This window comes from Salmo trutta, chromosome 21 (genome assembly GCF_901001165.1).
Source record: "Salmo trutta chromosome 21, fSalTru1.1, whole genome shotgun sequence".
NCBI lineage: Eukaryota > Metazoa > Chordata > Actinopteri > Salmoniformes > Salmonidae > Salmo > Salmo trutta.
Genome location: NC_042977.1, coordinates 49,730,849 through 49,756,123, shown reverse-complemented (window position 1 = coordinate 49,756,123; position 25,275 = coordinate 49,730,849). Strand labels below are relative to the sequence as shown.

Genomic DNA, 25,275 nt, shown 5'->3' with positions numbered 1-25,275 from the left:
GAAAACATACAAATAATACAGATTAGATAAAAAATTTGGATTTTAAGAATAGTATACGCATCACTACTTTCATTACTCGTTATCATTAGTGGTGTAAAGTACTTTAGTAAAAATACTTTAAAGTACTACATAAGTCATTTTATGGGGTATATGTACCTTACTTTATATTTTTGATTACTTTTACTTCACTACTATTTTCCTAAAGAAAATGATGTACTTTTTACTCCATACATTTTCCTTGACAGTGTCTTCTGATCCCTCCTGTCTCAGCCTGCAGTATTTATGCTGCAGTAGTTTATGTGTCGGGGGCTAGGGTCAGTCTGTTACATCTGGAGTATTTCTCTTGTCTTATCCGGTGTCCTGTGTGAATTTAAATATGCTCTCTCTAATTCTCTCTTTCTCTCGGAGGACCTGAGCCCTAGGACCATGCCTCAGGACAACCTGGCATGATGACTCCTTGCTGTCCCCAGTCCACCTGGTCGTGCTGCTGCTCCAGTTTCAACTGTTCTGCCTGCGGCTATGGAACCCTGACCTGTTCACCGGACGTGTTTGTTGCACCCTCGACAACTACTATGATTATTATTATTTGACCATGCTGGTCATTTATGAACATTTTAACATCTTGACCATGTTCTGTTATAATATCCACACGGCACAGCCAGAAGAGGACTGGCCAACCCCTCATAGCCTGGATCCTCTCTAGGTTTCTTCCTAGGTTTTTGGCCTTTCTAGGGAGTTTTTCCTAGGGAGTTTTTCCTAGCCACCGTGCTTCTTTCACATGCATTGCTTGCTGTTTGGGGTTTTAGGCTGGGTTTCTGTACAGCACTTTGAGATATCAGCTGATGTACGAAGGGCTATATAAATAAATTTGATTTGATTTTTAATCAAGCAGTATTTTCCTGTCTGATTTTCACTTGAGTAACTTTCTATTAAGGCATCTATACTTTTACTTAAATATGACAACTGGGCACTTTTTCAATTGTCATAGTCAAAACCACTAGTCATCATCCACCTCCATGGCGTCGCCTTTATCAAAGAGGAACTGATGGAAGGTTCTCTGCTCTCCCTGATCTGTAGCTGAAGTGTAACTGTTGAACGGCAGCTTCTCCTGAAATGCCTTGACCAGGCTGGCTTTATCAGACTGTGTCTTGACTCTTTCCAGCACTACGTCTAATTTCTCACTCCTCTGGCTCAGGAATCCCTGTAGCACATCAACTCTTTTCCTATGCACCGCTTGGATGATAATCTCCTCAAGTATGCCTGACAGGGGAATGGCATACTCTATGATACTCTGGGTTTTCCCTCTTTTACCCTGGTAGGAGTAGCCTGCTGTATGCATAGCTATCAGCTGGCAGTACTCGTTGAAGACTGGAGAGCCAGAGGCACCGTGGAAGAAACAGGTGTCGTAGGTAATCTTCTCTGTGTCCGTCAGGAGACGTGTGTTGATGTCCGAATTCTCCTCAAAATATCTGTTGTTTATGACATGAAAGAATTCCTTATTTTCTGTTACATGTTTTTCTACAGCTTGTTTCCGATCTCCATATTGAGTGATAAAGCAGGGGTCTGTCTTTTTCACCCCGCCCTCGGGGTGGCCGATGATGCAGATTCCCCCCTCTGGAGACGGAAATCTGAAGGTGTCAAGCAAGCTTGAAGGCAAGGTGATGTCAGGACCTGAGCTAACCTCTAGCAAAGCAAAGTCAAGATTCCCCAAATCATCTTTTCCATAGGCTACAACCTCACTTTTCACTGGTATCTGCTGCGGTATCTCATCCAGGTCTTCAAAGTCAAACGTGACTGTTACCGATTGTTGCAGCGTGTTAGTTATCGGCTCATAGATTTGCTGGACAACATGGGCGTTTGTAAGGATGAACTTGTCAAACAGAAGGAAGCCAGTTCCTTTTGCATTCCCTTCAATTCTCACCTGACAAACAGAAGCACTCAGCTCTATCAGACTCTTCACTTTCTTTACCTCTTGGAAGCTCTGTGTTTTCTTTCCAAACTCTACTCTTAAGAATTGTTGCACGTCTGAAGGCTTTTTCAAATTCTCTCTCTTTTTCATGTGATCTACCAAGCCTGCATATTGGGAACGTAGGATGTTTAGGATCTCTTTAGAGTTTGGAATCTCTTGCCGTTTTTGCTTCACTACCAGAGAACTACAATCTTTTCCTGCCTCCTTTGACTGCAGATGTGTTTTAACTGTGTCTGGTGTGGTAGGATTCTGAGGACAGAGAGCTGCTTCCGATGTTCCACCAGGGGGGAAGGACAGCTCTTCAGTTGGTGTGTTGTCCCAATCCTCAAGACTATCTGGCTGTGGCTGAGCTACACGACCGATACGTTTTACCTTCACAACCAACATTTCACCTTTACAACCTTGATGACGTTTCCCATCAATACCATCAACTGTCTGGGACATCTCTATGTCGACACCCGTCTCTGGCTCAGAAAGAGCACAGCGTGTTTTAAAGATGGTTTTATCAAATCGCCCATCTCTCCTCAAGGCATGCTTCACCTTTTCCCCTTTGTATCCGTACACACAAACATACTTCACTTTCTTCCTTAGCGCTGGGTTTTTCATTACATTGTTTACTATACCTTTTTCACCCTCAGTTTCAACATTGAAAGCCATCAACTTTCCAGGGTGCATTTTCTTTTGGTTACTCTGTTTGGAAAGGCCCTGGGGATCTGAAGAACTGCCGTTTGGAACTTTGATGAAGCTGACTGTCACTAGCTCATTGTTATCAATTAAATGGCAGGGGAAATGTGTACTGACAGCTGCCCTTGGCTCTTTTTCTCTTTGGATGACAATTTCCATCCCCTGTTTTTTCTTTGTCGTGTTCTTGAACATCTCGCTTGTTCGCAGTGCATCCAAGACCGTTCCATAAGTATGGCATGTAACACTGTATTTTTTTAAATTGAAGCGGTATCGAAAGGAATGGATTACATCATGTGCTTCTTTCTGTGACAGAAGAGATGTAAGTGTTAAGGCTCAGGGGATTAGAACCACAGTCTCCCTCTCAGGAAACCAACGTCAACCACTAAGCCAAGAGGAAATTCCCCCTTGGTCCGAGAGTGACACCGATTTTAAGACCCAGGCAGAGTTACTCTGCCTCACCTCCGCTACATCAAATTGTAAAATAGAAGACTATATTAAAAAGAATACTCATAATTGACTATTATCAACGAACAGACAAATACATTGGAAAAGCTAAACTGTACCAACTAAAGCAAACACAGGCAGATGAATGCATGTCTAACCTTGATATGAGAATCCTGAGATTGGCTAGATGTTCCTGGCTGGTTGCCCGAGGAGTTACTCTGATGAGAACTCTGTAATGCATGAGTTACAACATATCAACTACAATTACAAGAAAGGGTCATTTTTCATCCAAACAAATTGTGTGACTTGCTTCAGCTGTCCAGGAGTATTTGTATGTTAGCGGAATCATTTCTGAAGTTTAAATTGTTAGAGGCTAGTGTTGAAAAATTGGGGCTAGTATAGTAGTGACTGTATTATAAATACTAGAGGGATAGCAGCCTTTAGTGACTGTAGCAGTGGTGAATGGTGGTGGTAGTAGTAGTAGTAGTAGTAGTGTTAGTAGTAGTAGTAGTAGTAGTGGTAGTAGTGGTAGTGGTAGTAGTAATAGTAGTATTAGTGGTAGTAGTGGTAGTGGTAGTAGTAATAGTAGTGGTGGTAGTAGTGGTTATAGTAGTAGTAGTGGTAGTAGTAGTAGTAATAGTAGTAATAGTAGTAATAGTAGTCGTGGTAATAGTAATAGTAGTGGTGGTGGTGGTGGTGGTGGTGGTGGTGGTGATAGTGGTAGCAGTTGTGAACTTCCGGTGAACTTCCGGTCCGGAGCGAGCAGTCGCACTTCGCTTCGCTCCACAGGTAATATTACACTTCTTTACATTACAACGGTTTGGTTGGTTTGATCTGAGCAATTTTTCTTAGCTATCAAAGATAATTGTGTAGCTTAGAGTAATTAGAGTAATTATCGAGGCTAGCTATTTTTTTCGTCCTCCTAACGTAGTCAACACTGCTAGCTGCTAGCTAGTCAACACTGCTAGCTAGCCAACCTCTACCGACTAGCAGCACTGTAGAAACGATTACATTACAACGGAACGACTTGATTAGTGTAGTGTTTGTGTTAGTTAGCTAGCTACATAGTTGTCTTTGCTGTCTTTGTATCTAAGATTATTGTGTAGTTTAGAGTAATTATCGAGGTTAGCTAGCCAGCCGCGACGCGACGCCTTGTCCAGACTCCAGACTTAGTCAACACACCTAGTCATCAAACCCACTGCTAGCTAGTGGGTTTGCTAGCTAGCCAACCGTTACCGACTAGCAGCGCTGTAGATACTAATACACTACAACGGAACGATTTGACTAGTGCAGTGTTAGCTAGCTAGCTACATAGTTGTCTTTGTCATAGCTTGATAATTGTGTAGTTTAGTAATTATCGAGGTTAGCTAGCCAGCTATTTCCGTCCCCCGCGACGCCATTGTTCCATACCTAGCCAACTATTACCGACGAGTAGCATTGTAGAAACTAAATACATTACAAAGGAACGTCTTGATTAGTGTTATGTTAGCTAGCTACAAAGTTGCTTTTGTATAATAGCCAACCTCTACCGACTAGCAGCACTGTAGAAACTATTACATTACAACGGAACAACTTGATTAGTGTAGTGTTAGTGTTAGTTAGCTAGCATTTTCGTCATTTTAGTCAATAAGATTTTCGCAACGTAAGCTTAACTTTCTGAACATTCGAGAAGTGTAGTCCACTTGTCATTCCAATCTCCTTTGCATTAGCGTAGCCTCTTCTGTAGCTTGTCAACTATGTGTCTGTCTATCCCTGTTCTCTCCCCTCTGCACAGGCCATACAAACGCTTCACACCGCGTGGCCGCTGCCACTCTAACCTGGTGGTCCCAGCTCGCACGACCCACGTGGAGTTCCAGGTCTCCGGCAGCCTCTGGAACTGCCGGTCTGCGGCCAACAAGGCTGAGTTCATCTCAGCCTATGCTACCCTCCAGTCCCTAGACTTCCTGGCGCTGACGGAAACATGGATTACCACAGATAGCACTGCTACTCCTACTGCTCTCTCCTCGTCTGCCCACGTGTTCTCGCATACCCCTAGAGCATCGAGCCAGCGGGGTGGTGGCACTGGAATCCTCATCTCTCCCAAGTGGACATTCTCTCTTTCTCCCCTGACCCATCTGTCTATCTCCTCATTTGAATTCCATGCTGTCACAGTTACCAGCCCTTTCAAGCTTAACATCCTTATCATTTATCGCCCTCCAGGTTCCCTTGGAGAGTTCATCAATGAGCTTGACGCCTTGATAAGTTCCTTTCCAGAGGATGGCTCACCTCTCACAGTTCTGGGTGACTTTAACCTCCCCACGTCTACCTTTGACTCATTCCTCTCTGCCTCCTCCTTTCCACTCCTCTCCTCTTTTGACCTCACCCTCTCACCTTCCCCCCTACTCACAAGGCAGGCAGTACGCTTGACCTCATCTTTACTAGATGCTGTTCTTCCACTAATCTCATTGCAACTCCCCTCCAAGTCTCCGACCACTACCTTGTATCCTTTTCCCTCTCGCTCTCATCCAACACTTCTCACTCTGCCCCTACTCGGATGGTATTGCGCCGTCCCAACCTTCACTCTCTCTCTCCCGCTACTCTCTCCTCTTCCATCCTATCATCTCTTCCCTCTGCTCAAACCTTCTCCAACCTATCTCCTGATTCTGCCTCCTCAACCCTCCTCTCCTCCCTTTCTGCATCCTTTGATTTTCTCTGTCCCCTATCCTCCAGGCCGGCTCGGTCCTCCCATCCTGCTCCGTGGCTCGACGACTCACTGCGAGCTCACAGAACAGGGCTCAGGGCAGCCGAGCGGAAATGGAGGAAAACTCGCCTCCCTGCAGACCTGGCATCCTTTCACTCCCTCCTCTCTACATTTTCCTCTTCTGTCTCTGCTGCTAAAGCCACTTTCTACCACTCTAAATTCCAAGCATCTGCCTCTAACCCTAGGAAGCTCTTTGCTACATTCTCCTCCCTCCTGAATCCTCCTCCCCCTCCCCCCCTCCTCCCTCTCTGCGGATGACTTCGTCAACCATTTTGAAAAGAAGGTCGATGACATCCGATCCTCGTTTGCTAAGTCAAACGACACCGCTGGTCCTGCTCACACTGCCCTACCCTGTGCTTTGACCTCTTTCTCCACACTCTCTCCAGATGAAATCTCGCGTCTTGTGACGGCCGGCCGCCCAACAACCTGCCCACTTGACCCTATCCCCTCCTCTCTTCTCCAGACCATTTCCAAAGACTTTCTCCCCTACCTCACCTTGCTCATCAACTCATCCTTGACCGCTGGCTACGTCCCTTCCATCTTCAAGAGAGCGAGAGTTGCACCCCTTCTGAAAAAACCTACACTCGATCCCTCCGATGTCAACAACTACAGACCAGTATCCCTTCTTTCTTTTCTCACAACTCTTGAACGTGCCGTCCTTGGCCAGCTCTCCTGCTATCTCTCTCAGAATGACCTTCTTGATCCTAATCAGTCAGGTTTCAAGACTGGGCATTCAACTGAGACTACTCTTCTCTGTGTCACGGAGGCTCTCCGCACTGCTAAAGCTAACTCTCTCTCCTCTGCTCTCATCCTTCTAGACCTATCTGCTGCCTTTGATACTGTGAACCATCAGATCCTCCTCTCCACCCTCTCCGAGCTGGGCATCTCCGGCGCGGCCCACGCTTGGATTGCGTCCTACCTGACAGGTCGCTCCTACCAGGTGGCGTGGCGAGAATCTGTCTCCGCACCACGTGCTCTCACCACTGGTGTCCCCCAGGGCTCTGTTCTAGGCCCTCTCCTATTCTCACTATACACCAAGTCACTTGGCTCTGTCATATCCTCACATGGTCTCTCCTATGATTGCTATGCAGACGACACACAATTAATCTTCTCCTTTCCCCCTTCTGATAACCAGGTGGCGAATCGCATCTCTGCATGTCTGGCAGACATATCAGTGTGGATGACGGATCACCACCTCAAGCTGAACCTCGGCAAGACGGAGCTGTTCTTCCCCCAGAAGGACTGCCCGTTCCATGATCTCGCCATCACGGTTGACAACTCCCTTGTGTCCTCCTCCAAGAGTGCTAAGAACCTTGGCGTGACCCTGGACAACACCCTGTCGTTCTCCACTAACATCAAGGCGGTGACCCGATCCTGTAGGTTCATGCTCTACAACATTCGCAGAGTACGACCCTGCCTCACACAGGAAGCGGCGCAGGTCTTAGTCCAGGCACTTGTCATCTCCCGTCTGGATTACTGCAACTCGCTGTTGGCTGGGCTCCCTGCCTTTGCCATTAAAACCCTACAACTCATCCAGAACGCCGCAGCCCGTCTGGTGTTCAACCTTCCCAAGTTCTCTCACGTCACCCCGCTCCTCCGCTCTCTCCACTGGCTTCCAGTTGAAGCTCGCATCCGCTACAAGTCCATGGTGCTTGCCTACGGAGCTGTGAGGGGAACGGCACCTCCGTACCTTCAGGCTCTGATCAGGCCCTACACCCAAACAAGGGCACTGCGTTCATCCACCTCTGGCCTGCTCGCCTCCCTACCTCTGAGGAAGCACAGTTCCCACTCAGCCCAGTCAAAACTGTTCGCTGCTCTGGCACCCCAATGGTGGAACAAGCTCCCTCACGACGCCAGGACAGCGGAGTCAATCACCACCTTCCGGAGACACCTGAAACCCCACCTCTTTAAGGAATACCTGGGATAGGATAAAGTAATCCTTCTAACCCCCCCTAAAAGATTTAGATGCACTATTGTAAAGTGGTTGTTCCACTGGATATCATAAGGTGAATTCACCAATTTGTAAGTCGCTCTGGATAAGAGCGTCTGCTAAATGACTTAAATGTAAATGTTAAATGTAAATGCAGTAGCGGTAATAGTAGTAGTAATAGTAGTAGTAGTAGTAATAGTAGTGGTAGTAGTGGTAGTACTAATAGTAGTGGTGGTAGGAGTAATAGTAGTGGTGGTAGTAATAGTAGTGGTAGTAGTGGTGGTAGTAGTAGTAATAGTAGGGCTAGTAATAGTAGTGGTGGTAGTAATAGTAGTAGTGGTAGTAGTAATAGTAGTGGTGGTCGTAGTAGTAATAGTAGTGGTAGTAGTAATAGTAGTGGTGGTAGTAATAGTAGTGGTGGTAGTAGTAGTAGTAGTAATAGTAGTAGTAATAGTAGTAGTAGTGGTAGTAATAGTAGTGGTGGTAATAGTAGTGGTGGTAGTAATTGTAGTAGTAGTAGTAGTAGTAATAGTAGCAGTGATAGTAGTAGTAGTAGTAGTTATAGTAGTGGTAGTAGTAATAGTGGTGGTAGTAGTAATAGTAGTAGTAATAGTAGTAGTAATAGTAGTAATAGTAGTAGTAATAGTAGCGGTGATAGTAGTAGTAGTAGTAGTAGTAGTAGTAGTAGTAGTAGTTATAGTAGTGGTAGTATTAATAGTAGCGGTGATAGTAGTAGTAGTAGTAGACGTAATAGTAGTGGTAGTAGTGGTATTAGTAATAGTAGTAGAGGTAGTAGTAATAGTAGTGGTAGTAGTGGTATTAGTAATAGTAGTAGAGGTAGTAGTAATAGTAGTGGTAGTAGTAATAGTAGTAGTATTAATAGTAGTAGTAGTAATAGTAGTGGTAGTAGTAATAGTAGTAGTAATGGTAGCGGTGGTAGTAGTAGTGGTAGTAGTATTAATAATAGTAGTGGTAGTAGTATTAATAGTAGTAGTGGTAGTAGTATTAGTAGTAGTACATTTACATTTTTACATTTTAGTCTTTTAGCAGATGCTCTTATCCAGAGCGACTTACAGTAGTGAATGCATACATTTCATACATTTTTTTTTCTGTGCTGGCCCCCCGTGGGAATCGAACCCACAACCCTGGTGTTGCAAACACCACGCTCTACCAACTGAGCTACAGGGAAGGCTAGTAATAGTAGTAGTGGTGGTAGTAGTAGTAGTAATAGTAGTGGTAATAGTAGTAGTGGTAGTAATAGTAGTAGTAGTAGTAGTAGTGGTAATAGTAGTAGTAGTAGTAGTAGTAGTAGTAGTAGTAGTAGTAGTAGTAGTAGTAGTAGTAGTAGTAGTAGTAGTAGCAGTAGCAGTAGCAGTAGCAGCAGCAGCAGCAGCAGCAGCCTTCCCTGTAGCTCAGTTGGTAGAGCATGGTGTTTGCAACACCAGGGTTGTGGGTTCGATTCCCACGGGGGGCCAGCACAGAAAAAAAAAAAACAATTATGAAATTGTATGAAATGTATGCATTCACTACTGTAAGTCGCTCTGGATAAGAGCGTCTGCTAAATGACGTAAATGTAAACGTAAATGTAGTGGTAGTATTAATAGTAGTAGTGGTGGTAGTAGTTGTGGTAGTAGTAGTGGTAGCAGTAGTAGTGGTAGCAGTAGTAGTGGTAGTAGTAGTGGTAGCAGTAGTAGTGGTAGCAGTAGTGGTGGTGGTAGTAGTAGTGGTGGTAGTAGTAGTGGTAGTTGTATTAGTAGTAGTAGTGGTAGTTGTATTAGTAGTAGTGGTATCAGTAGTAGTAGTGTTATTAGTGGTAGTTGTAGTAGTAGTAGTAGTAGTAGTGGTAGTTGTATTAGTAGTGGTGGTAGTAGTAGTGGTAGCAGTAGTGGTGGTAGTAGTAGTGGTAGTTGCATTAGTAGTAGTGGTGGTAGTTGTATTAGTAGTAGTGGTGGTAGTAGTAGTGGTAGTTGTATTAGTAGTGGTGGTAGTAGTAGTGGTAGCAGTAGTGGTGGTAGTAGTAGTGGTAGTTGTATTAGTAGTAGTGGTATCTAGCATAAACAGTGCTCAGGGAGTTTATTGTTTGTGCTTTTCTTTTAACTAATTTCTGTCTTCTATTCATGTGAGGTTCTAGTAACCAATTTCTGTGTTCATACAAGTGGCTGACTGTACAAATCCTCACTTGTCAGTACCTGTATTTTGGCAGTACGACCAGATCTTTGTGGGGAGAACAAACAAAAGATATCTCAGTGTCAAGGTCTCAGCTTAGACAGAAGCCTCGTGGGGGTATCACAGGTTATGAACCAGTATTGGTCGGTCACATGAATAGAACAAAACGGTAATGATTCATTATTTATGCTAAATCAGGCAAATATAAACTTGTCTGTGTATAAGACAGCTGCTGGGTCTGACCGGGGAGAGTTCCTGATTGACATGTGTACTAGCACATTGACAATAAACAATTATTTATTTAAAGATTGACTTTGAGTGTCCCTGTGTAAGAATTTCCACGACACAGTGTACGAAAAATAGCGTTCCAAAGAAGAGTCAGAAATAAGTTGTACAATATTTGAAAGTGTAACTGCTGAAGCAAGTCACACTAATAAAAGAAAACTAAGATTAAATGTAATATGACAGAGTGTCACCTTGGCAACAGCTGCTGGAGATTGGTCAGGAGTTTGTTGTTGGTTTTTTGAAACGTTACTTGGACGTGTAATCTCCTGTAATATAGAAAAACACCATCACATTCTGTAGGTTCTGGCAGTGACTCAAGTTGTAGAAAGTTGGTTTGGTAGAACTTCTTTCAAAATACCTTCAAAAATGGGTCCAGTTTCTGTTGTTTCTTCGCTCTATCCCCCATGGTCTTATGCACATTCAACAGCACATTGATATTCTGCCAGCAGCACAAACAATGACGCCACTATCATATGGTAATGAGGAAACCTTCAAAATAAAAGCCCGCATTTCAACACATTGTAATATCATCAGCTGAATAATAACATAAATATGGCCATTGATTAAAATGATATTGTGCCAACAAGAAAAGGCAATAATTTATTCATGAGATTTAAAAAATTTTTAAGACCAATTATGAAAACTACAATGTTTATTATCTATCCTGTTGTCTTGTCACTTTATCACTACCTACATGCACATATCTACCTCAATTACCTCGTACCCCTGCACATCGACTCAGTACAGGAACCCTGTGTATATAGACAAGTTATCGTACCTCATTGTGGATGTATTTATTGTGTTATTATTCTTCTGTGCATTGTTGGAAAGGACCTGTTGTTTACCAAGCATTTCACTGGTAGTCCACACCTGTTGTTTACCAAGCATTTACCTGTTAGTCTACACCTGTTGTTTACCAAGCATTTCACTGTTAGTCTACACCTGTTGTTTACCAAGCATTTACCTGTTAGTCTACACCTGTTGTTTACCAAGCATTTCACTGGTAGTCCACACCTGTTGTTTACCAAGCATTTCACTGTTAGTCTACACCTGTTGTTTACCAAGCATTTACCTGTTAGTCCACACCTGTTGTTTACCAAGCAATTACCTGTTAGTCTACACCTGTTGTTTACCAAGCATTTACCTGTTAGTCTACACCTGTTGTTTACCAAGCATTTCACTGGTAGTCCACACCTGTTGTTTACCAAGCATTTCACTGTTAGTCTACACCTGTTGTTTACCAAGCATTTACCTGTTAGTCCACACCTGTTGTTTACCAAGCATTTCACTGGTAGTCTACACCTGTTGTTTACCAAGCATTTACCTGTTAGTCCACACCTGTTGTTTACCAAGCATTTACCTGTTAGTCCACACCTGTTGTTTACCAAGCATTTACCTGTTAGTCTACACCTGTTGTTTACAAAGCATGAGATAAATTAAATGTGGAACTAACCAAACCCAGTGCTTTGAAAAAGTATTCATATCCCTTGAATTTATTCACATTATTTTTTATTGTGTTACGAAGTGGGATTGAAATGGATTTAAATTGTAATTTTTTTGTCAACAACCTACACAAAATACTCAGTAATCAATGTTCCCTCTAAGCTGCGCGTGTTTGTCTGCTGCACAGAAGAAATATCAGCCCAAGGAAAGAAGCACAAGATTAAATTTCACTCAACTTTCTAGAGTTTTCCCTGTTAGATAACACTGTCACTGTTTACCTTTACTGTGGTAATTGTGATCGAATCAACACAACATTAGTCACTTTCAATACAACCGAAACAAAATGAACTGTGAAAGAGATTCTGCTATAGGCAGAACGCTTCAGAGTAGGATTCTACTGCTCACGACTCAGCCCGCACAGCCCCGCTGTGGCATAACCAATCAGAGCTGCTGTAGGCCTACATGCAATTATACAACTGGTGGGTCTAATCCGGAATGCTGATTGGTTAAAACCGCATTCCAGCTGTTATCTGTTCCACAAGGTATGGCACGTTATATTGTTGTGTGAAAGACCTGACTTGGTTAAAAGAGACAGGCAGCTATTTAACACTCAGCGTTTAATTGAAGCGTCACGGTACGTTTCCCACTGAGGCGTTACGGTACGTTTCCTACTGAAGCGTTACGGTACGTTTCCTACTGAAGCGTTACGGTACGTTTCCTACTGAAGCGTTACGGTACGTTTCCCACTGAAGCGTTACGGTACGTTTCCTACTGAAGCGTCACGGTACGTTTCCCACTGAAGCGTTACGGTACGTTTCCTACTGAAGCATTACGGTACGTTTCACACTGAAGCTTCACGGTACGTTTCACACTGAAGCGTTACGGTACGTTTCACACTGAAGCGTTACGGTACGTTTCCTACTGAAGCGTTACGGTACGTTTCACACTGAAGCGTTACGGTACGTTTCACACTGAAGCGTTACGGTACGTTTCACACGTGTTATAGAAAATAACTACATTTTTTAAAAATCACATAAAATACCGTTGCTGACCTCGATAATCATCACATCTCTGTATTATATTTCAATCTTGTCGTTATTGGTTTAAAAAAACTAGGTAATAATCCTTTACAGTAAAGCAACACTGAAGCTTGTAAATAACGTTCTCCTTTGTTGTTCTGAAACTGGATTATTCTGTGTGCTGATAGCCTTGCCTGTAAATAATCTTGTTTCCGTAATACTTTTTGAAAACTCGGTAATAGTCCTATGCCTTTACTGTATATTGCTAACTTTAATAGATAAGCAGCACATATCGGCCTACAACTTGCAAATCATTTTCTCCATCGCTGTTTGGAAAAGCGTGATTATACTGTGTCCTAATAGCCTGGTTAATATTCATTACATTTAACTTGTAAATAAATTAGATTGTATAAATAAAGTATTGATTTCAGATCCATGGATAGTACCATGTCATTTAAAGCTGCGTAGCTGGATATGTACCACAATCCCTCTCCAAAACTATCCGTATTTATTTAGTAGAGACCTGTATTTTCCACCCTAGTTTATAAGACCGGAAGTAACGTTTTTTTCCTCTACAAAGCCAATAAGTATCTCATTATACTGTGTATTGCAGTGAATGGAGTGGGTGGAGTGAGGAGTCATCAGTACTCTGTATTAAACCTGTTGCCCAGCAAAATAGAGATCCTTTTTAAAGTTTTGCAGATTCTATTAAGTAATTCCAATAACATACATTTGTTATAGTGTATTTCTTTAAATATACACCAGGGCTCTCCAACCCTGTTCCTGGAGCGCTACCGTCCTGTACGTTCACTCCATCCCCAGTTGTAACTAACCTGATTCAGCTTATCTACCAGCTAATTATTAGAATCAGGTACGTTAGATTAAGGTTGGAGCGAAAACCTACAGGATGGGAGCTCTCCAGTAACAGGGGTGGAGTGCCCTGGCCTACACAACAGCTTTCAACATACCAGTATTTGTGTAATTTTTTTTAAAAGAAATGCTGGTATAAAATACAATATTAAAAATAAAATACATCAAACTATAATTTTTTCCCCCCAAAGTTGGTTGCAATGCTGTGAAAAACAGTTGTACTGCACAGGTGCAAAAATGTTTTATATTCCCAAAGTTTCGCATGTCTTTGCAGCGGGACTCTTATTTTGAAGAAAATAAATCTACAATCATGCCGCCAGCATAATATCCTGCTGCTAGGAGAACGGTAATCAACTACAGAAGAGTATTAGGGCCAAGCGAAGAGAAAACAAAAAAATGATGTACTTAAAGGTCGACTTTGGGCAAAAAACAATGGCTTTAAACTGTATAATTGACCAATACCACATCATGCCAGGTCATTTAATGTTTAAAAATAACAAAATGGCTGAATAAGATATTTAACTACAGAAGTGCCATTTCTTACAGATCTCTACAGCTTCTGTCCAAAAACAAATCCAACTCCCCTAGTCAAGTATCACCACTCCTCCTAAACCCTCCCCTAGTCAAGTATCACCACTCCTCCTAAATCCTCCCCTAGTCAAGTATCACCCCTCCTCCTAAACCCTCCCCTAGTCAAGTATCACCCCTCCTCCTAAACCCTCCCCTAGTCAAGTATCACCACTCCTCCTAAACCCTCCCCTAGTCAAGTATCACCACTCCTCCTAAACCCTCCCCTAGTCAAGTATCACCACTCCTCCTAAACCCTCCCCTAGTCAAGTATCACCACTCCTCCTAAACCCTCCCCTAGTCAAGTATCACCACTCCTCCTAAACCCTCCCCTAGTCAGTTATGAAATGAGTTCCTAATTTGAGTTTTTGAAGCCCTCTCCACGCAATGTATTGTTTTTAATCTTCACTTTGCCCTAATGCTTGTCATTAAAAATAAAAAAAATTGATCAAAAGCACTGGTGACATTATTCTACATTAAACAAAATGTGATGATTCATTAAACTTCTTTCCTTCTTGACTCTTAGAGGCTTTCACACCGAATTGGTTTGGTGCGGTTTTTCTGAACTCTGGTGCGTTTACCCTTTTAGTTCGGACTGTTCGGTTCATTTGGACTGGTGTGAACACTATAATGTAACAAAGAGTCGAACTCTGGTGCGTTTACCCCTTTAGTTCGGACTGTTCGGTTCATTTGGACTGGTGTGAACACTATCCGCACTTAGGAGCGCACTAAACAACCCACCGTGGTTCGCACAAAAAGGGGGGTCTCAGTCTGATTCAATTCGTACCGTGGTGCAGTTTGCTGCAGATGAGAACGCAGTCTGGACCAAACACAGGAAAATAACCAGAGTCTCTCATTATTATTGGTTGTTAGACTGCGAGCATTTGATTAAAAGCACCCAGCATCCTAACTTGAGAGCTCTGAAACATTCTGTAAGCAGAAGTGCATTGATGAGCGCATCCGATGCAGATTAGAGGAGACGGGGCCTATATCTGGGATATACTCTAGGCTACTGAATATAGCCTTTTCCACGTCGCATTTAGAGCGGCTATTGCGCTGTTTCCTCCCGCATGTTGTTGGAAGACCAAAACGAGAGTAATATGAAGATTCGGACACACAAGTGATGCTGCATGATAATCATAAACGGATATAACACGAGCATGTTTGTCCAATAAACAAATTATTTTCATGGACATTTGGTTTTGTTAAGGAAATTGAGTTGGTTTCACATTGCCTAATGTCAACCGAACTGGACCAAATAAAAAATATACAATGTAACAAATAATCGAACTCTGATTCAAACTACATATCAAAATTATGTGTGAAAACGCCCTTAAACAAGGAAGGCTACAGTCCGGGAACATTTTTCTTGAACATTTGGTTAAACTATGGTTTACATGAATCAACATTAAAACATTTGGTTAAACTATGGTTTACATGAATCAACATTAATACATTTGGTTAAACTATGGTTTACATGAATCAACATTAATACATTTGGTTAAACTATGGTTTACATGAATCAACATTAATACATTTGGTTAATCTATGGTTTACATGAATCAACATGAATACATTTCTTACCTCATAAAAAATTGTATCATATGTGTTGGGATACCAAAGTTTAGAAATAGGATACTTTCGATCAGGTACACTGTCACTGTGAGAAGAACATAGGATATCAGCCGACTATCCTAGACCTAGAAAATGGCTCGATAAGGAAGAGGGTGTGCCTTTATTGGCACAGATCACCTGTGATGAAAGGTGGTCGATCAAGGACTGCCTTCTTTATAGTAACTCTGTATACTAGAACAATGTATTCATGTATGAACATATCTTTCTTTATTGATATTTATGGTTTACAAATGTCATGACAGTCTTGAACCTAAAAACAAACATATTTCACAATGTTTCACTCAGAGATCATAACAGCGGGATACTTACCCGGATAGTTCCTCCAAAACGACAGGACAGTCCACGAGAACTGTGAGCAGCATAAACTATTATCTAACGCTGTGTTGAATGACCTGGGCAGAATAACATTACATAAAACCGGCTCAACACCATTCGTTACTATGACTACAAGATATCAACACCATACCACTCCTGGTTACTATGACTACACGATATCAACACCATACCTCTCCTGGTTACTATGACTACATGATATCAACACCATACCACTCCTGGTTACTATGACTACATGATATCAACACCATACCTCTCCTGGTTACTATGACTACACGATATTAACACCGTACCACTCCTGGTTACTATGACTACATGATATCAACACCATACCACTCCTGGTTACTATGACTACATGATATCAACACCACCATACTACATTTAATAGTAGCCTAGAACCTTTTAGAAGTTACAATCAACGAAATAAAAGCAATCAGGCACCCGTTGACATTATAATAATGTTTGGAGTATTAGAATACGGCATTAGCCATGTCAAAATGCATAGAATTATAGAAATTGCTTTAAAACTGCAACATTTTATTTCAGTTCCATGACAAAGTGTAGAATTGAAGGAGATTAGCTTTAAAACTGCAACATTGTAATCTCTGTTTCCAATATGATATGCTTGATTTATTATTTGGTCTGTGTGTTTTTTCACCGCTCAACTTTTATGGTGGGTCGCGACTCAGAATACACCTCAACTGGTGGGTCGCGACTCAAAAGACACCTCGATAGGTGGGTCGCGACTCAAAAGACACCTCGATAGGTGGGTCGCGACTCAAAAGACACCTCGATAGGTGGGTCGCGACTCAAAAGACACCTCGATAGGTGGGTCGCGACTCAAAAGACACCGATAGGTGGGTCGCGACTCAAAAGACACCTCGATAGGTGGGTCGCGACTCAAAAGACACCTCGATAGGTGGGTCGCAACTCAAAAGACACCTCGATAGGTGGGTCGCAACTCAAAAGAAACCGATAGGTGGGTCGCGACTCAAAAGAAACCGATAGGTGGGTCGCTACTCAAAAGACACCTCGATAGGTGGGTCGCGACTCAAAAGACACCTCGATAGGTGGGTCGCGACTCAAAAGACACCTCGATAGGTGGGTCGCGACTCAAAAGACACCTCGATAGGTGGGTCGCGACTCAAAAGACACCTCGATAGGTGGGTCGCAACTAGAAGAAGTTTGGGAAGCCCTGCTCTAAAGCACGGAGAAAGGCATTTTAGAAAACTACATCTGGTGTGTCTGGGTAGAGATGGAGGAAAAGCCTGCACTTCTTGTTTCTCTCCAGAGCCTGTATTCACAATGCTTCTCACAGTAAGAGTGCTGATTTAGAACCAGTTGGCCCTTTTAGATAATAATGAATGAGATCATATGGACAGGTGGGGACCTGATCCAAGATTTTGGGACACAATTTGTTAATGGACGTCGTAGGAGAGTTGACTACCCCTGATGTAAAGTTGTATAACACTCTGTTCCTTTCTCATTATCCCTGTGTTATTCTCCAGACCCCAGAGTCCATGCTGGTCTCATTGAAGAAGGGGATGAAGGTGGATGATTCTAATATCCCCCCACCTGTAGCTAATGGAGCCCCTCCTTCCTCCCAGACACAAAACCTAAATCTGTGCTGACACCTCCAGAACAGCAGGGGGAGCCAGAGGCTGCTGCTCCTGCTGAAACATTACCTGTACCTGTCTCCCATGAGGCAGCGTCACTCAGCAGTGAGGAGGAGCAATTTGTCAGAGAAGAAGCGGAAGAGAGAGGCCAAACTCGGTGGAAAATATGTCTCCCTCCAGCAGGTGGCTTTTTTCCCGTTGTTTTTGTACGGAGGACAATGAGAGAGCGTTGAATTTGGTCAACAACAAAACATTTGTCATCAGAAATGTACTACACTCCTAGATGTGTTATAAATGCTCTCTTTCTCCCTCTCCCTCTCTCCTGCGTTAATCGTTTTCTCTCTCTTTCAACTCAATTCAATTTAAGGGGCTTTGTTGGCATGGGAAACAAATGTTTACATTGCCAAAGCAAGCGAAATAGATAAAACAAAAGTAAAATAAACAAAAAATTAACAGTAAACATTACATTCACAAAAGTTCCAAAGAAAGAGATATTTCAAATGTCATATTATTTCTGAATACATTGTTGTAACGATGTGCAAATGGTTAAAGTACAAAAGTGAAAAGAAAAACATAAATATGGGTTGTATTTATAATGGTGTGTTTTCTTCACTGGTTGATCTTTTCTTGTGGCAAAAGATCACACATCCTGCTGTGATGGAACACTGTGGTATTTCACCCAGTAGATATGGGAGTTTATCAACATTGTATTTGTTTTGGAATTATTTGTGGGTCTGTGTAATCTGAGGGAAATATGTGTCTCTAATATGGTCATACATTTGTCAGGAAGTTAGGAAGTGCAGCTCAGCTTCCACCTCATTTTGTGGGCAGTACTGTGCACATAGCCTGTCTTCTCCTGAGAGAAAGGTCTGCCTTTGGCAGAACATAGTCAAAGATTTCCTTAATTTTGGGTCAATCACAGTGGTCAGGTATTCTGCCACCAAGACCTCACAACCATAAAGCGCAATGTGTTCTATAATTGATTCAATTATTTTTAGCCAGATCCTAATTGGTATGTCAAATTTTATGTTCCTTTAATTGGCATAGAAGTCCCTTCTTGCCTTGTCTCTCAAATCATTCACAGCTTTGTGGAAGTTACCTGTAGCTCTGATGTTAAGGCCGAGGTATGTATAGTTTGTGTGCTCTAGAGCAACGGTGTCTAGATTAAATTTGTATTTGTGGTCCTGGCAACTGGACCTTTTTTGGAACACCATTATTTTTGTCTGACTGAGATTTACTGTCAGGGCCCAGGTCTGACAGAATATGTGCAGAATATCTACACTCAGGAAAAAAATAAACGTCCTCTCACTGTCAACTGCGTTTATTTTCACCAAACTTAACACGTGTACATATTTGTATAAACATAACAAGATTCAACAACTGAAACATAAACTGAACAAGACATTCCACAGCCATGTGACTAACAGAAATGGAATAATGTGTCCCTGAACAAAAGTAACAGTCAGTATCTGGTGGCCACCAGCTGCATTAAGTTCTGCAGTGCATCTCCTCCTCATGGACTGCACCCGATTTGCCAGTTCTTGCTGTGAGATGTTACCCCACTCTTCCACCAAGGCACCTGCAAGTTCCTGGACATTTCTGAGAGAATGGCCCTAGCCCTCACCCTCCGATCCAACAGGTCCCAGACATGCTCATTGGGATTGAGATCTGGGCTCTTCGCTGGCCATGGCAGAACACTCACATTCCTGTCTTGCAGGAAATCATGCACAGAACGAGCAGTATGGCTGGTGGCATTGTCATGCTGGAGGGTCATGTCAGGATGAGCCTGCAGGAAGGGTACCACATGAGGGAGGAGGTCTTCCCTGTAACACACAGCGTTGAGATTGCCTGCAATGACAACAAGCTCAGTCCGATGACGTTGTGACCCTCCACCTCCATATTGATTCCGCTCCAGAATACAGGTCTTCGGTGTAACGCTCATTCTTTCGACGATAAACACAAATCCGACCATCACCCCTGGTGAGACAAAACAGCGACTCGTCAGTGAAGAGCACTTTTTGCCAGTCCTGTCTAGTCTAGCGACGGTGGGTTTGTGCCCCTTGGCGACTTTGTTGCCGGTGATGTCTGGTGAGGACCTGCCTTACAACAGGCCTACAAGCCCTCAGTCCAGCCTCTCTCAGCCTATTGTGGACTGATGGAGGGATTATGCGTTCCTGGTGTAACTCGGGCAGTTGTTGTTGCCATCCTGTACCTGTCCCGCAGGTGTGATGTTCGGATGTACCGATCCTGTGCAGGTGTTGTTACACGTAGTCCGCCACTGCGAGGACGATCAGCTGTCTGTCCTGTCTCCCTGTAGCGGTGTCTTAGGCGTCTCACAGTACGGACATTGCAATTTATTGCCCTGGCCACATCTGCAGTCCTCATGCCTCCTTGCAGCAGGCCTAAGGCACGTTCACGCAGATGAGCAGGGACCCTGGGCAACTTTCTTTTGGTGTTTTTCAGAGTCCGTAGAAAGGCCTCTTTAGTGTCCTAAGTTTCATAACTGTGACCTTAATTGCCTAAAGTCTGTAAGCTGTTAGTGTCTTAACGACCGTTCCACAGGTGCATGTTCATTAATTGTTTATGGTTCATTGAACAAGCATGGGAAACAGTGTTTAAACCCTTTACAGTGAAGATCTGTGAAGTTATTTGGATTTTTACGAATTATCTTTGAAAGACAGGGTCCTGAAAAGGGACGTTTCTTTTTTTGCTGAGTTTGGTGCTGCTGTAGGCCCTCCTTGGTTGGGGACAGAAGCACCAGATCATCAGCAAACATTAGACATTTGACTTCAGATTCTAGAACGGTGAGGCTGGGTGCTTCAGACTGTTCTAGTGCCCTCGCCAATTCATTGATATATATGTTGAAGAGGGTGGGGGTCAAGCTGCATCCCTGTCTCACCCCCCGGCCCTGTGGGAAGATATGTGTGTTTTTTGCCAATTTTAACCGCACACTTTTTGTCTGTGTACATGGATTTTATAACGTTGTATTCCCCTCCCCCCCCCCAACAGCACTTTCCATCAATTTGTATAGCAGACCCTCAGGCCAAATTGAGTCGAAAGCTTTTTTGAAGTCAACAAAGCATGAGAAGACTTTGCCCTTGTTTTGGTTTGTTTGTCAATTAGGGTGTGCAGGGTGAGTATGTGGTCTGTCATACGGTAATTTGGTAAAAAGCCAGGAAATGTACGAGTCTGCTGTTAATGATAATGCAGAGGATTTTCACAAGGTTGCTGTTGACTCATATCCCACGGTAGTTATTTGGGTCAAATTTGTCTTCACTTTGTGGATTGGGGTGATCAGTCCTTGCTTCCAAATATTGGGGAAGATGCCAGAGCTGAGGATGATGTTAAAGAGTTTAAGTATAGCCAATTGGAATCTGTGGTCTGTGTATTTTATCATTTCGTTTAGGATACCATCAACCCCACAGGCCTTTTTGGGTTGGATCTCTTCATGTAGTTCTTTGTTTAGTGTTTTCAAATTTTCCCAGAAGTGGTTTGATTCTATGGATTATTTAATCACAATGAGCTGATTTCTGACGTTCTGTTCCTTCTTTTTCCGATAGTGTATTTCTGTATTGTTTTAGTGATTCACCATAGTGAAGGCGTAGGCTCAGGTTATTCTGAGTTTCTATGTTTTTGGTTGGATAGGTTTCTCAATTTCTTTTAGGTTTTTTGCATTCTTCATCAAACCATTTGTCATTGTTGTACCAGCTCTCTGTAACCTAGAGGGAAACCAGTGGGTCCATCTCCTCTATACCATGTTTCCTGTAGGATGACAATGTCTGTATTTCCAATATCTTTGATGAAGTCTGGGTTCCTGCTCTTTAGGCCAAAGGCAGATGACCTCAGACCTTGTATATTCCAGGATGAGATAGTAAAAGTTTTGTGTTCCATAGTGTCTTCCATATTTTCTGACCACTTAAATGTCTTGTGTTGTTTTTGTGTGGTTTAGGCCCCAGACCATCACAGTAGGTGTGAGCAGAGCATGTTGAGTATCTGATACATAACTCTTAGATACATACCTGAGAAGGGCTCCTCCTTGCTCAAGGAAACCAAATTATATGAGCAGTTTGATTGGGGCAGCAGCTAGCCTAGTGGTTAGAGCGTTGGGCCAGTAACCGAAAGGTTGCTAGATTGAATCCCCAAGCTGACAAGGTAAAAATCTGTCGTTCTGCCCCTGAACAAGGCAGTTAACCCACTGTTCCTAGGCCGTCATTGTAAATAAGAATTTGTTCTTAACTGACTTGCCTAGTTAAATAAAGGTTAAATAAATAAAAAACTATATGGATTGTCCATCACTAGTCAATTGTTGATGTTTTTCAGGGCCTTTACTACCGAACAACCATTCAGACAAAACACAAAAGTCGTAATACAATATGTATTCAAATTATTCCACACATAGAACAGGTATATGCACTGTCATGACTGGCCTGCTCAGGTCATGTTTACCATGGACCACAATCCTACAGAGAGATCTCTCACACCCACCAGAGGGAAAGAGATCGAGAGGTATGAAGATGGGGGGGTTTTATGACACCTCACGCCGCAGACAAAATTCCTTTGTCCTCTCACTATGGAGAATCGGCCTCAGAACATTAACATGGAATAAATGGACTTTTGGACAATAGGTATCGTCAGCCACAATGGTGGTAATGAAGATAGATGGAATATGAAAATTAATGAGGTTTTTGTTGTGTTATTAATAGTTAAAGGACGACGTTATAATGAAAACACAAACTTTAAGAGTTTTCCTAGATTGTGCTTGATGTTTGCATGTTGTACGTTTGGATGTTGTACGTTGTCAACATGCAACAATCAAGGGTCAAAACCAGGAGGGCGAGAAAAAGAGAGACTTTGGAAAAGCAGGAGCTGATGTAACCGATGTGAAACGGCTAGCTAGTTAGCGGGGTGCGTTAATAGCGTTTCAATCGGTGACGTCACTCGCTCTGAGACTTGGAGTAGTTGTTCCCCTTGCTCTGCAAGGGCCGCGGCTTTTGTGCAGCGATGGGTAACGATGCTTCAAGGGTGACTGTTGTCGCTGTGTTCCTGGTTCGAGCCCAGGTAGGAGCGAGGAGAGGGACGGAAGCTATACTGTTACACTGAGACAAAACGCTGGTTGACTTGACAAACAAGACGAACTGGCAACAGACAAACAGAGAACACAGGTATAAGTACCCAGGGGATAATGGGGAAGATGGGTGACACCTGGAGAGGGGTGGAGAAGAGCCCAAGGACAGGTGAAACAGATCAGGGTGTGACACTTCCTAGTTTTTTTATTTTAACAATTTGGGAATAATTTTGACCTACCATTGTTTTAAAATTTTAATTGGACTGTGAAACTAAAACTTTTAATTTGTCTCTATACTCCAATATTTTGGATGTTTTATATGAGGTGACAGTACAGAATGTTACAATTTATTTCAGGGTATTTTCATACCTGTTTTACTGAAACTAATGCACTTTATGTATCTACAGTAGGTCCCCCATTTGAAGATGTCATAAGTATTTGGACAAATTCACTTATAGTGGATTACATTTAGTTAAAAGTTTAGTATTTGGTCCCATATTCCTAGCACGCAATGACTACATCAAGTTTAGGATTACAAACTTTTTGGATGCATTTGAAGTGTGTTTTGATTATGTTTCAGATGATGTCCAATAGAATTTTATGGTAAATAATCTATTGTCATTTTGGAGCCAATGAAACATTATTTTATAATTTACAATAAAAGTGACTCCAAAATGACTCAAAACATTATTTACCAATCAATTCTATTGGACACAATAGTCTTTAGCTAATGCTAGTTTTAAAATCTCAGGCTGGGTTACTCCTGGTTCCCTGAACCACCCTGATTACACGTTTTATCAACCAGAAGTCATCATAGCTAACATTACCCCTCCAGGCTGAATAATCTACTGTTCTGACCAGCCATAACATTACCCCTCCAGGCTGAATAAACTACTGTTCTGACCAGCCGTAACATTACCCCTCCAGGCTGAATAAACTACTGTTCTGACCAGCCATAACATTACCCCTCCAGGCTGAATAAACTACTGTTCTGACCAGCCGTAACATTACCCCTCCAGGCTGAATAAACTACTGTTCTGACCAAGCCCGCATATAAATGGGTGGATGTATTGGCTAACGTTAGCCTTGTGGTTTATGTACAGGTGACCACGGCCGTGGTGAAGGTGGATGAGTACCTGCTAGAGATGGTGGTGTATCGTCAGGGGCGATCCATCGGAACCTCCTACCCCAAACTACTCAGCAGCAACAACAGGGACCTGTAGTGTGGAGATCTACGCACCCTGATTCTGAAAGCAGATGCCCAAATGGAACCCTATTCCCTATGTAGTGCACTGCTTTCGACCAGGGCCCATAGGGATAGGAGTGCACTATATAGGGAATAGGGTCCATTTGACCAGGGCCATAGGGCTAGGAGTGCACTATATAGGGAATAGGGGACCATTTGACCAGGGCCATAGGGCTAGGAGTGCACTATATAGGGAATCGGGGACCATTTGACCAGGGCCCATAGGGCTAGGAGTGCACTATATAGGGAATAGGGGACCATTTGACCAGGGCCCATAGGGCTAGGAGTGCACTATATAGGGAATAGGGGGCCATTTGACCAGGGCCCATAGGGATAGGAGTGCACTATATAGGGAAATGGGTGCCATTTGGGTTCTAGACAGAACCATCTGTCATGTTAAAGGTTGATCATTGTCATGTACTTTTGTTTTTGACTCCATATTGTTAATAGGTTGTGTTCTCCTCCATCAAATCCTTAACCTCGTTCCCAGGTTCAGTTACTAATTACAAATCCTGGATCATTCATCATTTGGATCATTCATCCCTGCTACCAGCTCTCCTTCCTGTCCTGAATATTCAATACTGGTCCTTGGTCTTTCACAAAGCAGATGGCTGTTTTTATTTTATTTTCTGTTAAGAACATTTGTAAAGCATTTTGACAATACATTAAAACCAAGATTTACTATGATAGTAACCTGATTGTTAAACATTATATTGACAGTGTTGTACTCTTGTTTTTAACATATTACTAGTTTGTTATGGTTACGGGGGACAAATGTCAAGTTTGGGGGGCATTTCCCAATTTCAATTTCTGCTTGAAGAAAATAAAACGTGTTTACAAGTATACCATCTTATTTATTTCACCTTTATTTAACCAGCTAGGCTAGTTGAGAACAAGTTCTCATTTACAACTGCGACCTGGCCAAGATAAAGCAAAGCAGTGTGACAAAAACAACAACACAGAGTTACACATGGAATAAACAAACATACAGTCAATAATACAGTAGAAAAGCTTCTTCTGTGCTTTTATTTTGTAGATTAAAACAAGCAATGGTTACAGTACATGTCTTCCTGGCAGAAAACAATACAATCATGTAAGACTAGCGTATGTAAAACTACAATTTCCATGGAAAGATCTCAGGTTCATTTGATTCGATAATAGTAGGTTACATGGATGATGCATCAAACGTAATCATGATCTGCCTAAGAACAGGTCTGTATTGAGGAATGTAATAATGAAATATATACTAATTAATATATGAAA

The 25,275-nt window shown here is 42.5% G+C and overlaps 2 protein-coding genes across 4 annotated transcripts in view; one reads left to right on the top strand and one right to left on the bottom strand.

Annotated features, from left to right (window-relative positions):
• The window catches only part of LOC115157619 (protein FAM111A-like), a 201,385-nt gene that overhangs the window by 133,482 nt on the left and 42,628 nt on the right, over window positions 1-25,275 (top strand). The gene's annotated exons all lie outside the window — the stretch shown is intronic.
• Window positions 878-16,136, bottom strand: LOC115157622 (protein FAM111A-like). Of its 2 annotated transcripts, none has more exons than XM_029706031.1 (6): window positions 16,062-16,136; window positions 15,702-15,869; window positions 10,577-10,707; window positions 10,410-10,484; window positions 3,256-3,327; window positions 878-2,956 (listed from the first exon to the last, which is right to left on the bottom strand). In XM_029706031.1, the coding sequence occupies exons 3-6, from the start codon at window positions 10,622-10,624 to the stop codon at window positions 998-1,000; spliced, it is 2,154 nt and encodes a 717-aa protein (XP_029561891.1). In that variant the 5' UTR covers window positions 10,625-10,707; window positions 15,702-15,869; window positions 16,062-16,136; the 3' UTR covers window positions 878-997. The 2 variants fall into 2 exon arrangements, with proteins under 2 accessions (XP_029561891.1, XP_029561892.1); XM_029706032.1 differs by having other exon boundaries at window positions 15,702-15,777.

Coding starts and splice junctions, on each gene's coding strand:
- LOC115157622 (XM_029706031.1), bottom strand. CDS start 10,624: ATGGGGGATAGAGCGAAGAAACAACAGAAACTGGACCCATTTTTGAAG. Junction 10,485..10,576: donor AACTGGACCCATTTTTGAAG/GTATTTTGAAAG, acceptor TCTATATTACAG/GAGATTACACGTCCAAGTAA. Junction 3,328..10,409: donor CTCCAGCAGCTGTTGCCAAG/GTGACACTCTGT, acceptor CATGCATTACAG/AGTTCTCATCAGAGTAACTC.